Raw genomic sequence first — 17,921 nt, forward strand, 5'->3', positions numbered from 1 at the left:
AAACATTCTTCTCATATATATATATATATAAGTTTAATTTTATTGCTTTTATCATTTTTGTAGGTTAAGGTTTCTGTAATCTATTTTAAATTGAGTAGTAATTTTTCTTAGGTATATTAAATATAAGATTTTTAAAATCGGGAGATTAATATCACTTATCTATAATCGTCCGCCTATTGGTCTAGAGAATATTAATGACATACCATCATTCTATGCATTAAAGTTTCCTAGATTTGTATGATATTTATATGTGAGTACCATCATTATTATTAACACTTACATACATACCACCAAATTCCTATTTATTGGCATTGATAACACCAAACTTTATTTTTAACATTTATATCACATATGCTTTTGATGACATAAAAAATATCACTATTTTAACTTTTTAAAGATGAATTAGATTTTTAAATGTATGGACAAGGTAGCATAAATGTAAAAATTGAAATTTAGATCTTAAAAATGTAAATAAATAAGAATTGAGCCTATGTATGTAAATATTCCCATTTTGAAATGATGAACCATAAATCATAATTATCTAACTCGAAGTAATGATTTGAAAAAAAAAGGTATGACTCATATATCACATAAGAGACATGTGCTGGTGCGGAGCGGAACTCGCGATCGGATAATTTTGTAATTATATATTGTATATTAAGGTTATATATATATATATATAGAGAGAGAGAGAGAGAGAGAGAGCAACTATTTCTGTATAATCAGTAAGTCGTGGAACAAGAATTTGCAATGAAAGGGAGCAAAAAAATTTAGGGAAATTTACTTGCCATACCACACAGTTCTTACGTATTGATTTGTCTAATAACTAAAATTTGGTATCTACATTTATAATGTATCATAAACCTAAGCATAAAAAAAAGAAGTTTACTTTTTAAAAGTTAGTAATAATTGCACTTTTTTGAGCGATGTTAGATATTTGAGTTGTATGCATGTAAATATCAAAGTTCAGGTGTGGATATGTAAATATATAAGAAGTGTGTTGTATGTATGTAAATGTCCCAAAGTTTTATCCCAAAGTTAGCTGCATAGCTTATATATAAACACATACATACGTTGTATTTATAACCCTAAGGGGCATGTACTCTTTTTAGTGAACTCAAAAAAGCTGCCGCAGCTATTCACTCCCGAGGACGTAGGCATCTTGTTAAACCTCGTTAATTCCCTATGTTTGATATTGATTGTTCGATTCTTGATTCTTGCATTTCTTTGTCATAATTTCTCAACAATATTAAAGCCATTGGTTAATAAAGAATGTTTTTTTTCTCCAATGATTTAAATCATATATTGAGATATTTTGAAACTTATGCCCAAAAAGAAAAAGTAAGTGTATACCAAATTAGTCATACTTATTTGAGAAGAAAGATTTATACATAAGTAAGACTAAAGAGCAATAGACCTTCGGGACCATAGAGGCCTATGAAGAAGGTAAAACCAATCTGTCGAAGCAGTTGAAACTATCCCACATACTGAAGTGTCCTAACTGAGCCCACCAACCAAAGAGATTTGACTAGCTGAGGGCAAATTAATTTTTGAAGAAAATCGTCATAAAATAACGATATGTGTTCATCTTTATTTATGTTGTTGTTTGACACCAATATTAATATTTTCATCAAAACATCATAGACAGGCGCAGTATCTTATTGGATATAATTTTTTTATCCAACTTCCTCTCATGCATGAGGGGGATAAGAATGCTTCCTAGAAATTACTTTTTCTAGGTCATATTCGGGGGGATTCATGGAAGAGAACAATAACATGAACTTCAGCAATATATCCATCAACCCTTTCTTTACCGTCCTCCTAAATTAGGATATCTCTCAAATTATATGAACTCATGAATAATATGAGAATCAACTCCCTACCAATTCCAAGGAGTATTATATTTTGATACTCAAGGTATTTAAGAAAAATATCTCTACCTCAATATAATATTTATATGAAGATAATATTAAAAATATATAAATTATTGAGTCTCTTGATATGTTGAGCTATGAACTGGAAACGCTAGTTGGGGGGGAAAAAACACTGCAGGTTAGGCAAGGTCTTCCATTAGAAAGCAGAAATTACGCAGTCGGCAGATACTTAGTTTTTTTTTTAATCACAGCAGAACCCATAAACAATCTAAAGAACTCCTCCCCACGATCTTTGCCACCCCCTCTTCATTCTCCTCTCATTCCTTTCTTTATTCCTCACAAACATTCTTCTCATTCCATTTTCTCCCAAATAAAAAAGACTTCCCATTTTTCTTCTTCTGTTAATCCTTAACCACCCCGCTCCTCTTAATCATCCGTTAATCATGAAGTAATTTCATGTTTAAAATAATATAAAGGATAAGTCTACTAAATACAATGTTTAAATCACATCGCCGCACGGATTCAGCTCACCTCTGAGTTGTATCATCTCCGTGGACTTGCAAAAAGCTAATGATCAGTTAATATATTATTTGCCTTATGGCTAACTGTGGTCAATTTCTACTTGCAAAAACATTCTTCTCCGCAATTAATTTTGCTTCCTTCTATATATTCCTCAATCTCTCTCTGTATATATATATAAATAAGTTGTTCTCAGAGTCTTCAACAGTAGTGTTCAGGCTCAACTAGTTTCAGAGACGACGATCACATCAAATGGAGAGCTTTGGAGTTGTTCCTGAGATCTGCTGGAACTCGTTCGAGGAACAAATGCAGTTTGATCATGAAACAAACGCTATGGCGCAGTTGCTCGAGAGCCAAATCTATGGCTATGATCATCAGATTCGAGAGCAGCAGAGCTCGGGTCTCATGTCAATGCTCTGGCCTTATAATGAAGCCGGTGCATTTTGTTACTTGAGCGATCCAAATACAAATTATGAGGGAATAAACTACCATTGCGCCATGGAAGATGAGCAATTAGCTGCTCCTTTCTTTCAGATTGATTCTGTGAACCCAGTTGAAGGGTTGGTTAGCTCGCAAGAGGTGAACAGTGATGAATCCACAGAATGTAATGTTGTTACAGAGTTGGAGTTGCAGCAGAACTGGAGAATGATTCAAGCAGAGGAATGCAAGGTTGTCGTGGTTCCAGCTGAGAGACAGAACAAGAAGGCTCGGGTAAGTGTAAGAAAATATTGCAAAAAGCATGCTTGAGTAAGATAATTTGTTCAAGAGATGAAATTAATGTGTTTGGTTTCATTTCAGGCACAGAAAGCTTTGAAGAATTCGAGGTCAAAGAAGAAGCAGAAGGGGAGTGGAGGTGGAAGCGATGAGGAAGAGAGTAATGCGGGCTTGAATGTGCAGAGTACAAGCAGCTACAGCTCAGATGACGATTACATGAACAATTCTCAAGAGATTACTGAAGGAGGGAGTGTAAACTCCAGCTCTAAAGGATCTACAGCCTTGAATCTTAATGGGAAAACAAGAGCTGGAAGGGGAGCTGCTACAGATCCACAAAGCCTCTATGCAAGGGTTAGTACTATTCAATTCACTCAAAATAATTATAAAAAACTTCCATTAGAGCCAGTAATGTTAATGCCATGAAGGTGCATGTTTTCTTATTACAGAAGAGAAGAGAGAGGATCAATGAAAGACTCAGAATATTGCAGAACTTAGTGCCAAATGGAACAAAAGTAAGCATTCGAACATGAAACATGCAACAGTTTTTGTCTAAGAAAAATGCAATTTGAATTATTTGACTGAAGAGTTTTCATGACAGGTTGACATCAGCACAATGTTAGAAGAGGCAGTACAATACGTGAAGTTCTTGCAGCTCCAAATTAAGGTAGGTGTCATCAGAAAGATAAACTTCATAATATTCAGAGTTTATTTGAGATATTATTTTTACATATATGGAATATAATTTATTTATTTTTATTTTATGTGCAGCTTCTGAGTTCTGATGAGCTGTGGATGTATGCTCCGCTTGCTTATAATGGCATGAACATTGGGCTTGATTTGATGATTCCTACAAACAAGTTGTAACAGTGAAGCAACTGAAGTGAAGATAGAGTTATATATGATTTAATTACTCTTATATTCTTTTACTCCTACAAAAAAAAAGCCATTGTTGGCCTCTGATTGGTTTATATATATATTTTTTTAAAATGATTAGATATTATATATGAAGACTAAGTTTAATGATGTGATTAGAGAGTTCCCAATGACTTGAGCACTTACTAAACACATGAATGAACAGAGAATATGCATTGGATGTGGCCCATTGTGGAATGAATTAATTAATTAAGATGGTTGCAAAAATATCTCGAGGCCGGAGTAAAATTTTCTTATAAAATACTGATGCCCTCTTTGATTAATTTTGGTGAAGTCATATATAATTGTAATCTAACATCGATATTAGCATAATTTATTCATATAAAAAGGAATTCTATGGCAGAACCCGCACCAAATCGTAAGATTTGAAGAACCTTGGGAGATATGAACAGCTTCAAATTTCAAAGATATATAAACCGCATTGCAAAACTAAATTTTTTTCATAAAAGGATGCTTTTATTATCAATTATTTGTTTGTTAAATATAAGTTTTATTTTATTTTTTATTTTTTTGGTATAAGAGCATAAAAAAGATATTTCACCTCATTTTAAACTATGTTTTCTAACTGAGAACAAACGTGCCCTTAATAGTAATGTCTGTCATTAGCATGCATTTAGCATTTCTATTAAAAATAAATGAAATCTGTCATAGATTTTCGTCCTAAAATGCAAAAAGGAACTTTTTTTTTCTAAGTGGTAGATAAATCACTATTGATTGAATTTTAGAATAAGTTTATTGCAAGCCGGGTTGAATAAATCCCTCTTGCATTTAGACATATGTAAAGTCAGAATATGTCTGTGAATCTCACTCAAAGAATAGAGCATAAAATATAAGATGAAAAGAGAGAGAGAGAGAGAGAGAGATGCACAAGGAATGACCGGTACTTTGTAGCAATATGGATGTCAATTTGGGTCTGTGGGTAGGGTTTGGGTCCAACTCAAAAATGATCAGACTCAAATAAGGTCAACACGAATCCGATTCAAATAATAAACAGGTCGAAAATGAAGACCCAAACCCAACCTGAAATTGAAGCTTGACACTTTAACCAAAACTAAGCCGAAATTTCGTGTTTATTCGGGTCATGTTTGGATTTTCGGGTTAAACCCAAACTTGACCCGAATAATAAATGGGTTGAATTCTCATACATAAACCCAACTCGAAAAATAATCGGGTCTACCCTAACCTGAATTTTGTCCTGATTATTTTTCGAGTCGAGTTTGATTAATGTTGGCGTGTCGGGTTAATTTTTTTACACCCATATGTAGCAAATGTGTAACTCTTTTATTCATAAAATAACCTCTTATTTGTAGAAAAAGGGATACAATATGTGAAGTTTTGTTTGTCTCTACTTTAGTATGGGTTGTATAGATTATTATAGGTATTTTACATATGTGGGCCGGGTTGTTTTCTGGTTCAACTAGCTTGTTTGAGGAGACCTTGGTGGGTGTTGCCGGTTACTAGGTTTTGTAGATGCGCTGCCATTAGGCTAGGCTAATGAGGCCTTGATAGGTTTTGACGGTCGGCTAGGCTTAGTAGATGTTGTTGGTTGACTGCTCTTTTCTGGCAATGGATCGGCAAGATTGATCTAGCCGGCTAAGTTTAATCGATCGGTTAGTCGAGTCGACCATTGATCCTCAATCTCTAATGAGGAACTTATTTCGACAGAGCGAAGTTAAGTTATCAAGCAAAGAGTAAATCACTGTAATCCTTTAGATAGGCGTTTGTAGACAAAGAGATCCTAATGGATGGCTAAGACTTGTTGTCCTATTGATTTTGATGATATTTAAGGGGACTTTTAGATGTCTCTAGTATAATTGCAAAACCTGTGGGGTCAGCTCTTCCCTTCGGTTGGTTTTATCGTGGTGAATGATTCGGATTTTCATGTACCTTGTGTCTGGTCCAACCGCTCTGGTTCAAGAGTTTGGTTGCCTTAGTTGGTCATGACCTTGTTATGTCCAATCGAACAACTAGGCCTCCGAGTCTTCTGCCGGTAGGCCCTCTTTGTCACTTGTTATGCCATTTTCCCACTTGGACGATCATCTCTCCCCAAGATTCGTGCTGGCACTTTTATAGTGTACAACATACTACATAATGCTGATGGGATAAGATTAAACATAAATACAGTGTATTTAAAGGACAAATTTTTGCAGAAAACAATCAGACTAATTTCCTTGCGGCTGCTCAGCTAGTTATTCTTCAGTTAAAAAAATAAAAGAAGATTATTATTATCATATCAAAAATTTAAAAATAATATCATCATATATTCTATACTACTAAAAAGGGTGCAATATATGAGAAAAAGATGGTGGGCCAACATCAGATATACTAGCTAAAAACTGTTCCAGACTTGAAGGGAAAAATGTACACGGGCGTGCATTGTTTATTAAAAACAGAAAAAAAAATGAATTGTATTGAATCAAACAATTCAATTTCTTGTTTTAAGAAAATTTTATATTTGATTTTCAATTTTCAGATCTATTTTAATATTAATTAAATTAAATAAATGAAGTTAAAAACCAAATAATGCTAGGATTAAAAAATTAAATTCATTTATATGATATATTTATTTTAATTTAATTTTAAAGATACTGCGATTAGAAAAAAAAAAAGGGAAACTTTTAAGTTTGAAACAAAATTTTAAATTTTAATTTGCTCCAAAATTAACAAAAACGTAGTTGATTTGATTATTCAGATTTCAAAAATCAATCTCATTCAATTACTAATCTATAAAAAGATTCATCCAAATTAACCGTTTATGCACCCCTAAAAATAAAGAACATTTAAGAATTACACTTCTCATCAGCCCCTCAAATTAATATATATTCAATATCATCTCTGATTATACATCATAAAAAGATTCAATTTTGCCTCATAATCTCTCTATATATTTTGAGCTCTTTCTATTTTCAAAATACCACTATAATCACGTAACAGTGTTGGAACATAAGTAGTGCTAAATATTACTCTTAATTGATAAAATTAATCTTATTATAAATAAAATCAACTTTATTAATTGGTTTGGGCATATTAAAAGTAAGGCCATTATAAGTAACATCCTTTTTTTTTTTTTCATTCATTAAAGAATGACCAGAGGCTATTATAGGAGCCTCCAGCCACTCCTAATGTGCCTAACAATTCGAGTACCAACCCCTTAAGACTAATTGTGTGAGAAGGGATTCGAACCCTCAACTAGAGGAGAAAATTTTACATCCAGACAACGGTCTGGATGCAGCCAGGAGGGCGGAGGTCTAATTCCTCTCCGCTGCATCCGGGCCGTTGTCTGAATATCCGGAGTCGAGATGTAAAATTTTTTTTCAACTTGAGGGGTCTTATACCGTGGATGCCAACTAACAGGCCGGGGTAAGCGTTACATAAATAACATCCTTTTAGTTATATAAACATACATTAGATACTAGTAAAATTGATTATTACCACATGCACCTCATCAAAATGAGTGAATTGACAAATAAATAAAGAGATGAAAAACATGGCTAAACAAATTTATAATATTCATAGAACTGTACACATCTGGAAGAAATCCTGTTCATTTAGCAAATAACATCTGCAACTCTAATCGGCGCTTAAACAAAACAGCAACAACAGAGAAACGGGGGATGACAAAGCAAGGAATCAAGAAAGACTTCAAAGAAGCCACCAAACCACATAACCATAAGAAGGCCAGCTTAGAACAGCAATCTGTACTTTTACTCACTCCTCATCAACAGACATAATGGCACCTTTCCTTATCTGCAAAACAAAGAAAATAGAAAATAAACAAAAATAAAATAGGAGATTTTCAATATTAGCTCAGCTTTCCAAAGAGTTTGCCACCAGAAAATTTATATGATAAACTGAGAAAATTTGTTAGCATTCTTTAATTGGACATGATTAGAAATCAGCAGTGTTTGTAAACATCATAAGCGCTTTTAAATATAGGTTTATTGTATTTTCACCTAAAATGGGTTCTTGTAGTCATTAGTGAAAACAGGAATCTCTATCCATAATGCTGCTATATTCAACTGAAGCCAATTACATACCTAGCTCTCAATATTGGAATTTACAAAACTAACCAATTTCATCAGTTTTTCATATTCTCACCTAAATATTGAAATTCACACCGACACCCCAACTTGTATTTTTCACTTCTATCAAATTATCAATAGTTTGATTGTGACCTGCATAAATGCATGGGTTTGATTGTTCACTCTCTCTCTCTCTCTCTCTCTCTCTCTCTCTCTCTCTCTCTCTCTCTCTATATATATATATATATATATATATCTATATATATATAATGTAAATGCATATTTAACCGAGTGTTATGAAGATAAAGACAATTAAATTTATGAGAAATTTACATACATGCCACACAATTCTTATATATTTATGTAACTATTACCCAAAATTCAAAATTTACAATTAACACCTTGGTATCATAAACTCTGTATTTCGCCTTAAAAAGATAATAAAGGTGATATTTTGGTTGTGGCGTGCGTACATACATGGGCTTGATTGTTCAATCTCTCTCTCTCTCTATATATCTTTCATAATGATAATTTAAGAGGTGTCATGAAAACAAGGACCATTAAATTTATGGGAATTTTACATAAATGCCACACAATTCTTATATATTTATGTATCTAACACCCAAAATTTATTACTTACAATTAACACCTTGGTATCATAAACATTGCATTTCGCTCTTAAACAGATAGTGAAGGTGATATTATTGATATGATGTGCTAAGGACTTAAATGCTATGCAAGTAAATATGAATGTTTAGGCATTGGATATATAAATACATAATTGTGTTGTATGAATGTAAAAGCTCGTAGATTCATTTTTTTCACAAGTGACCAACCCTCAAGTTGGGCCAGGTAATCTCAAGTTAATTTGCTCAGGAAGTATTAGTACCAAACATCAAACACAAGCAGACAACTAATAGGCACAAATATTGTGGTACTCCAACGAATTAAAAAAAAACATAGTTAAGATTAGTGTAAAATGACCATAAATCATTACTACCTGAAAAGAAAATTATAGAACTTGTTTCCCACACAACTCAACGATAGTCACCTCAAACTTCAAAACTCCCGTATAAACATCAAAATACAAAGTACCGAGAACCAATAGAACTAAAGCATTGCTACTATGTTTTAAACCAAACCTAATAAAAATATGTTGCAAATATATCACGAGAGAACATCTGAAAGTGACATACCTGCCCCATCCGGCGATCCTTATTCAGCACTACAGTTCTTTCCCTGTCTCCAGAAGATCTAAAAATCCTCTGCAGTTATTAAAAAAAAAAGAGCCAATTCAATGAAAAATTGCCATATTTCATGGACGGATATCTTAACTATCAAAATACTGATGAACAAATTAAAAAAATAATTCTGGCTTTGAATAATTATGTAATAACTAAGAGCGACCAAAACAAACCTTTTGTGAAGCTGATAAACCATTTTCAGCATCTGGCTTAAGATCAAATACATCATGCAGGAAATCATTGTCCTGCATCAACATCAGGCCACAAAATTATAAACAATTTAGTAATGTTTCAATGTAGTGATACATTTAGATGAATAAATAAATAGTTGTAACAAGAACCTGTGCATGTTTTAGGAATCCACTTCCAAGAAAATGCTTTAAAAAGTTCAACTGTCAAGGAAAGATGAACCAAATCATAAAAAATTTAAATAATAATTCAAATGTTACAACAGAGTGTTAACAATTAAGTTCACAAAAGTAGATTCGAAATAGGAAGGATAAAATGTAAAATTATTATAATAACGAGCATAGAGCTGGCAATTATGATCGAAACACGAGACAAACTCGAGTGTTGAGTGAATTCAGCATCAGTTTGATAAATTTTAAATCAGTTTATTAAGCAATATCTCAACTGGAGGCTTTTACAGCCTAAAATGGCACTCTTGTAATCTGATTGTAGCCTGCTGAGTTTTCATACACTATTATGAAAAATTACAGCATTACGCATATTGGTGTTTTCAGCGGGTGGCCAAATTTAGATCACACTTGGAGGAGAAGTTCAAACATTTCCTCCCATAGCCATACGTCTGTTCTGGTTTTTAGTTTACAGATTAATTCCAGCCAACACAAATAATCACTCTTTGCGTCAAGACTGTTGAGCCATCTTTTTGTCAATACTAAACATGTGGTTAAAACTTCAATTGAGCTTAAGACCCTACAAATCATATTATATGCATATTATTTTGAATTGTACCTCTATTATTATGTGTTACTCTAATGTATGTATGATCCTGCTTATATTATAATTTATTGTTTGGATATTAACATGTTAAACTTATTTTGAGCAATTTATCATTTTTGCCATATTAAATTGTTAATATATTGCATTTTACAATATTAATAGGTTAGAATGTTAATGTATCATTTTTTACGACAAACTTCGAATTTACTACCATACGTTTTGCTCTATGCAATTTGTTGATTTTGAGATTTACGCATTAAAATGCCTCGATGCTAAGCCACACAAAAAAAATGCCTAAATACATAATTGCGCAAGTTTAAATTTTGCATCCAACTAAAAGAAATAGCACCAATACAACAACAAAACTGAAAAGAAAAAGAAAAAACAAGGTTAATGCTAGTCTAAAAAGAAGCTGTGATTTAGTAGTATCTGCAGTAAATCCTTGTTTGTATAGGAAGAAAGACCAAAAAAGGGGCTACTTTGACCAATTTCACCAAAAAGAAAGAAAAAAGACGAAGTTCCAAACCTGAATTAATTCAGTCCAAGTTGAAGTTGTCAGCACTCCTTGCTTTTTCGATAGTTTCAAGGATGTCATCGGCTGATCTCCTTCCTATAACGCAGATTCAATTTAAAATTGCAAAAATAAGCTTGGTTTTTATAAAACAAGAAGTCAACAATATAACACATCAATATATATGTATATATATATGAAAATTGAAAATATGCCTTAAGATAATCATAAATCTTCTGAAAGGTGTCCCTTTGCATGTTCAGACATTTCTTATCAATTCCCTTCCCCCCTGCCTCCATCGAAAGGTTTGAAACCAGCAACATTATTTTTTCTTTCAATGACAACAAATAAATGAACCACTTAGGTTTTCCACGAATGTCCTCTGTACTCCCGAGGTCACTAGTGAGACTAGATAATTTTCCAGCCACAACAATCTCAAAGATGACAGCTATCGTTTCCCCAGCAGCAATTCGGACAGCGCGTTCACCATTTTCTAAAAGGTTACAAAGGAATGAAATCATCCTGCAGTTCCGTGTAAAACATATCAGCAACCTAGGACAAGATAAGTGAATAAAAAAAATTAAAAATAGCAAAAGATTGTGCAAACTCGACTCACTCAGTCCACATGTCGAGATCAATTCTCCAGCCATGTAAGGTTGTTAGAAGAAATGACCATGCAGATAGCGCCCCTACTAATACAGCTGAGCTGGGTTTAATGATAGTTCCAGCCTAAAGGACGAATGAAACAGAGAACAAAACAATAAAATTATCTGAGACATGCAAAGAAGCACACAAGAAAATACACAATCGAAGATGTTAAAATTGGCTATGATTTTAGAACTTCACATAACTTGAACTTGAAAATTGTTAAGATGAAATCAGCACCAGATTACCTTAGATAACGACTTCGGATGAATGATTTCCCACATAATTTTCATAACTGTCTCAGTTTCCTCCCAATTATTTGAACCAACAAATGTGATAATTGCTAAACAATCCAGGACCTGGGGACATAAATCAAAATAAATAAATAAATAACCAAGACAACAGTAAACCATAACAAGTGTAGCAAAAGCTAGTAATTTAAGGACTTACAGAGATCCTGACTGCATCAGGCCCTGATATGAGGGCACGTGAAAGAGACGGCATTGAATCCTCCATTATTTCATGTGTATTATCTCCATTCCCAGCGGTGATGGAAAGGAAACCTTAGGAAATGGAAAAATCAGTTAGAAAAAGATTTATGGCTGTTACTTTTAAAGTATGATGACGGCGTACCAATGGCACGAGCAGCCAAGCAGACCTCTGTTGCTGAACCTCTTTTAATAGAATTAAGATATTGATGTAATAAGGTGATGCACCTGCGGCACAAAAAAACAATCTCAAGTAAAAGATATGAGAGCAGACTACAGCAGCTACAAGTCTTGATCCATGAAACATAAATAGAATACATATAAGTTCGAAAGGTTCAGGACACTAAAGATATAAAATAAAAATTAAACCCGCTGGTATTTCTATTGTAAAACTGGGAAAGATTAAATTTAAAATGATGAAATGTAAAAAATATTGCCCTTGGGGAAAGCGCAGAAAAAATCCCAATGTCTCAAAGAAAATGCATAAAAAAAACAATTTTACCATAGAACCCTTCAATCAATTCATATGAAGTCGTGGAAAGCCAATGCTTAGAGTAAGAATGTATTATAAAACAGAACCAAGCAAAAGACAATTTTACCATAACGTGCAACAAAAAAATGTGAGACAAGAAAATTTGAAAATATGGAAAGAATATTAAATGGTTAATAACACGGGAAAGCTCACCTGCTCTCTATAAAATCAAGAAGCACAGCTCCTTCAAAGGCACTAAGAAGTCCTATCAAAGCCTTCTCTCTTGTGGATCCCCTACAATGGAGAAATAAATAAGAACTGCTTCAGAAAACAAGAAACTCCTTATCTCTCATGATGCCAATACACAAAATTGGCTACAAAAAATAAAATCAAGCATGAAGATATATCTAACATAAGTTTAGTGCTGCAATAACAATAACAAAGTAGTTAAAATGTTTAAAAATATAGTCAATATAAACTCGTACATAAACAGCAAAAAATTTATAACAAGCAATAACCAGTATAAGAATATAATGGCCAGATAATCAAAAGGTACACATTAGGAAGAGATTTTATAGGGAGGGAGAAACGTGCTAAGAAAATTGCAAGCAGCAAGCAGCAAGCCGCCAAATATTAGAACAAATTCTTCACATTTTAACGAAAAAACTCTCTCATTGCCAAGAAAAAAGGCATTCACTACACTTCCTGGAGGCTAGAGCAGCAGTTTTAAAACTGCAACAAGGCCACTGAAGATAGAATCCACAATAATGTAGTTTCTGGACAGAGAGATTTCACAGCATCGTTTTGTAGCAGCGGTTTAAACCCCACGACAAACATTATTAAACCACTAAAACTCTGGACTGTTAATAATTAATAGTTTAAACCACAATAAAACATCTACTAGATTTGCAGCGGTGTAAAAAAATAATCAGCAGTTTAGACTGCCGCAAATCTGGACTATTTTCAGCAGTTAAAAAATGTGCAAAAAGTCAAAAAAAATTTTAATAAATTTCGCATAATCGGCCATTTACACCGCTGCACAAAACCAATTAAAGGATATAATCCAAAGTCTAAACAACATTCAACTTATAAAATATGGATCCCAATTTTACATGATTTACATTCATTTTTACATGAAGAAAATAAATAATTAAAGATATATTTAAAATACCAAAAAATGCTCTACATATGATAATCAATATTACAATTTATGACATCGAAGTGCATTTTCCACTGCATTGTTTGGCAAATCTTTAGCTCAAACAAGAGAGTAGAATGTAGATTAACTATGTGACAAGTAATTTTATTGAATACAAATAAAGAATCGTCGATGAAAAAACATTGCATGGGAAATCAAATCATAATGTGTCAAAGTAACTTTGAGCTATAAAATAGTTGAATTGGAGTTTAGATGATCTCATCTAAATCACAATTAATGGGATGAATAAAGAAACACATGTAGAGAATTGAATGGAGTAAAAATTAAATAAAAATTTAGATCACTCCATAAATACATAACAGCAATATCATATGTTCAAATTAAAGCAGCTAGCAAAGCTTAAGAAAAATAAATTATAACTAAATATCACGGCATGAAATTATATCAGCATAAAATTTGATTAAAACAAGAAGATTTTTTATCTAAATTATAAGATATTTAAATTAAAATAAACAAAATTAAGTCTTATTCATTAAGAATATGAAATCTAAAATTCAATATATATTTTATTTTAACAAATATTTTTATAATCTAATTAAAATGTTATATGAATAATCCCGATGCCAGTAAATAATTCCTTAAATCAGAAGAAGTGTCTATGTGTGCACGTATTTTGATCAAGAATCCCAATCCATGTGTATTTTGATAGTATGTACATATAAGTCACCTACAAAGTAGAATACGATCTTTTAAAAACGTGTATAGAAGGAGCTCAAGTCTAAGCCACGCAAGGAATAATGTCTAATTCAAGTAACTTAAAAGCAAAAATAGCTCATCATTTTTTGTATTTAAGATAAATCAAGAAATTTAGAATTGATTAAATACTTAATGGGAAACCAGCGTTTAACATTCCCACAAGAATTTTCTATGAAAACAAAATCTAGGCGAAAGGCAAAAAAAAAAAAAACTATTGTCCATTCAAATAAATTCAATAAAATTATCCGATGACTACACTTGGAAGCTTATCTTAACTTTCTTAAACAAAACTTGTCCAACTATGATTAAGTGATTACCAGTTTAAATCGCTAAACTAGACTCCTCTACCCACAATTTATGTGTATCAATATCCTCCCAGAGTCATGAAAATAGGAATCTTAGGCACTAGGTAAGCCATTCTTATTCCTCAAATCTAAGCATCAAACAATTATTGTTTATCTAACCTTCTAATCATAAATTTAGCGACTAACCAAATGCACCGCTGAAACGTTAAAAAAAAAGGGAGTGGTACTGTAATTCTCACCCATAAAATATGTTCCAATAAAAGATAAGATAACAAACATACATTAGCGGATTTGGGCAGGGATGCGTGCCAAATTTTTACATTTATATCACCAAAATTTTTTATATCACATAAAATTTGCAATTTAAGTGTCAGAAATGTAAATATGTAAGAATTGAGTGGTATGTATGTAAATCATCCAAATTTTTTATGTCTTCTATATTATTTGTTTTTTAGGCTTTGGAAGAACAAGTAGTTAAGCCCTGCTCTAGCCTGTGCTTGCTCCAGCCTGCCCAATTGTGCCACCACTAGCACTCACACCCCCTCTTTGGTAGATCCTAGTATTTACATGAAATTTAAAAATTAATTATTTCGTGCCCCCTCTTTAAAAAATTTCTGGCTCTACAGCTGATAACATATCATCCTTCCAAGTATAGTCCTTACCTACACTTTGTTAGAACATAAATCAAAAAAACTAAAAACTAAAAACAGAGAATTAATTGTGTTAAAGAGAACAGGGCAATTTGAAGCTTTCCTAAAACTCTAGTTACTGTGTGGAGTATCGAGCAACTGTGGGACGCCTACACTCTCACCCACCCTTCTACCCTACATAGCAAAAGAATGAAGAACCTTAATTTTTTAAAGTTATGATCAATAAATAATGTTGCACAAATTAACCAAAAGAGGCAAACTAAAAAAGAATGATCTTGCGCAGTTAACTAACACTAACAAGTTCAATTACAGCTGCGCAAACCAAATAACAACAAAAAAAAGAAAATATTCCTGCACTATCACTTTTTCTAGAATGAAGATTAGTGAGTCGAATTACAACAAAGATTTGCAAATTGCTCTAGAAATACTAGCAGTCAGTTTTAAAAGTTTTTATGGAATCATTTTAACATCTTGTTTAAAAACAAAAATGTCCATAATTTAGAAAATTTTCCTGAAATAGATTCCAGTACACCACAGCATCAAATGACGCTGATCCTCGGGTAACTCGACCTAGCACGTAGTTCAAAATACTTGATGTCCAAAAAAAAATTTAACCCAGAGGAACTGGTAATTCTAAACAAAAAATACAAGAATTTCCGAAGAAAAGTTGAAACTGCTGGTAAAACTACTAAAAGTTCAAAAAAAATTTAAGAAAAATGCTTACGGGCAAAAACCAAATGAAAAAAGGGAAGAAATTAAACATCCACAAAATTGAGTAGAAGTAGGCAGTAATCTCCTTTAAATTAAAGAGATTAAGAGATAAAGAAGAACCTTTTTTCATAGAGAGCATCCAGGTAATTCCCAAGCGAGAACTCCTGTGAATCGACTCTCTCCGTCTCCTGAGCTAAAGTTAGCTCAGAGAAAGCCGTCGAAGAAGAGCTCACGCTATCAGCGTCACTGCTGTCAAACTGATCAGCTTTCTTCTGCTTTCCTGTAAGAACAAAGTTCATCAGAACCATCCAATTCCTCAAAACAAACCAAAAAAGACCATCAATAAATAAATAATTGAAGAAACCCAAATGAAGAACTTAATTTTCTCCGACCAAAAAACACGGAATATCCAATCTGATTCTCCCGAAAACATTCATAAGAACAATTCAGAATAAAAAGCTGAAATTTTCTCCCAAACTTACGTTTCCCCATGGAAGAATCTTCCCTGCGGATCCTTCAATCAAAAGCTGGCGCGAAGGCCGTGAAAATAAGCAAAAGAAAAACGGACGTTACAGTGGGAATCGAAGACCTTCAGAATCTGAGTGAAATTCGCGATCGGATTCGAAGACGAATAGTAAGAGCTGACGGCACGAAATCCACCAGAGAAGAGCAGAGCCATGTGTTGATTGGGAGAAGGGATAGGGTTTCGTGGCGGCTGAGTAGAGGAGATGAAGGAAAAGTGCGTGATCTAATACTAAATATCTCAGAACCCTAGAAAATTGCTCAACCCACGCACGGTAGCTACAGTGGGTGTCGTCTAACTTTCAACGGATTACGAAACGTGGGGCGGTTAGCATAGGATCGGCCGTTCGCTTATCCAGAGAGAAGATCGTGACCGTATATATTTATGGTAATTTTCCCTTACTGTCAGATATTTCAAAAGTTCAAAATAACAAATTAACGCTGACGGTTAGTTTAAGATCTACCGTCCGTTTATTGCAACATTTCGTGGTCTAATTTTTCAGTAGTTGCTTTTCTAAGGCTTGGTTTGGGGTCGTTTTTTTCACGGGTTGCGGCCCATAACCACGATAGATTACTATTTGGTTACCAGCTTCGCTGCCGAACGACGCTGAAGCGGGAGAGAAGCGGGCCGCAGTATCGACCCTGTGGCCCCAGCTTTCACCTCCTAATATTTGAAATTGCCCTCGCTAATAACCGAAGAAAGACAGAGGTATAAAGAAAGTTTTCAAAAAACTTTTCTTCATAAGCTTTGATAATTCAATTGCTTGATCTAGAGATTCTAGATGATGGATCCATATTTTTTTGTGATAGATAGTTTTAACTCAGATTCAGCTTTGTAGGATTTCATTTTGGTAATCTATTCATTACATGTGTTTTTAAATGCCTCCACTTTGATTGTGTTGCATATGTGTTTTTATTCCTAAACAGAAATTGTTAACACTTTGGGGTCTTACTGAAGTTCCAAAATTATGATTGTTATAATATTTTTTTCAACAGTTTTTCTAAATAGTGGTAGTGTAGTCTTTTTTCCACAAACAACTGTCCGACAGCTGGTTTGACACAGTTGCACCAAACAGACAACCAGCTTCCCCGCAGCTGCTTCCTCGCAGCAGCTTCCTGGGGTAGCGCAGCTGCAGTTGAAAAACTGAGAAGCTACAGCTGCTCCAAACATAGCCTTAGTCTTTCATCAATGTAGGCACAGTCCATCCCTAATGAGATCTTCATGTCGTGGCCACAACTGATTGAATTCAATCATCTACTACTTCGCCCCTCGCTCTAGCTGCACTTGGTTATTTCACATCATATATGGTATTCAATTTTTTGTAAGTCAACTATTTTAAGTAATTCGAGTTCCATAAATTAGCATAAAAAAATACGAATGATGCATAAGAATTTTATGATCCTAAAACTAATAATTAGACTAATTATTATTA

General features: G+C 33.4%; 2 protein-coding genes across 2 annotated transcripts in view; one reads left to right on the forward strand and one right to left on the reverse strand.

Annotated features, from left to right (window-relative positions):
• The window catches only part of LOC110024572 (transcription factor bHLH139-like), a 20,792-nt gene extending 16,821 nt beyond the window's left edge, over positions 1-3,971 (forward strand). The window contains 6 exon segments of the mRNA XM_020724617.1: positions 2,772-2,817; positions 2,819-3,104; positions 3,192-3,458; positions 3,554-3,619; positions 3,706-3,771; positions 3,876-3,971. Of these exon segments, the coding sequence (XP_020580276.1) occupies positions 2,772-2,817; positions 2,819-3,104; positions 3,192-3,458; positions 3,554-3,619; positions 3,706-3,771; positions 3,876-3,971 (827 nt within the window).
• A 3,550-nt stretch (positions 3,972-7,521) lies between these two features.
• LOC110024536 (interferon-related developmental regulator 1-like) lies at positions 7,522-16,775 on the reverse strand. The gene is made up of 13 exons (XM_020724557.1): positions 16,449-16,775; positions 16,087-16,246; positions 12,599-12,679; positions 12,059-12,141; positions 11,876-11,988; positions 11,674-11,784; positions 11,397-11,509; positions 10,996-11,302; positions 10,796-10,879; positions 9,648-9,698; positions 9,480-9,551; positions 9,259-9,327; positions 7,522-7,787 (listed from the first exon to the last, which is right to left on the reverse strand). Exons 1-13 carry the CDS (start codon positions 16,456-16,458, stop codon positions 7,749-7,751), a joined length of 1,293 nt encoding a protein of 430 aa, XP_020580216.1. The 5' UTR covers positions 16,459-16,775; the 3' UTR covers positions 7,522-7,748.
• Positions 16,776-17,921: the final 1,146 nt, after the last annotated feature.

This window comes from Phalaenopsis equestris, unplaced genomic scaffold (assembly GCF_001263595.1).
Source record: "Phalaenopsis equestris unplaced genomic scaffold, ASM126359v1 Scaffold000258, whole genome shotgun sequence".
Lineage (NCBI taxonomy): Eukaryota > Viridiplantae > Streptophyta > Magnoliopsida > Asparagales > Orchidaceae > Phalaenopsis > Phalaenopsis equestris.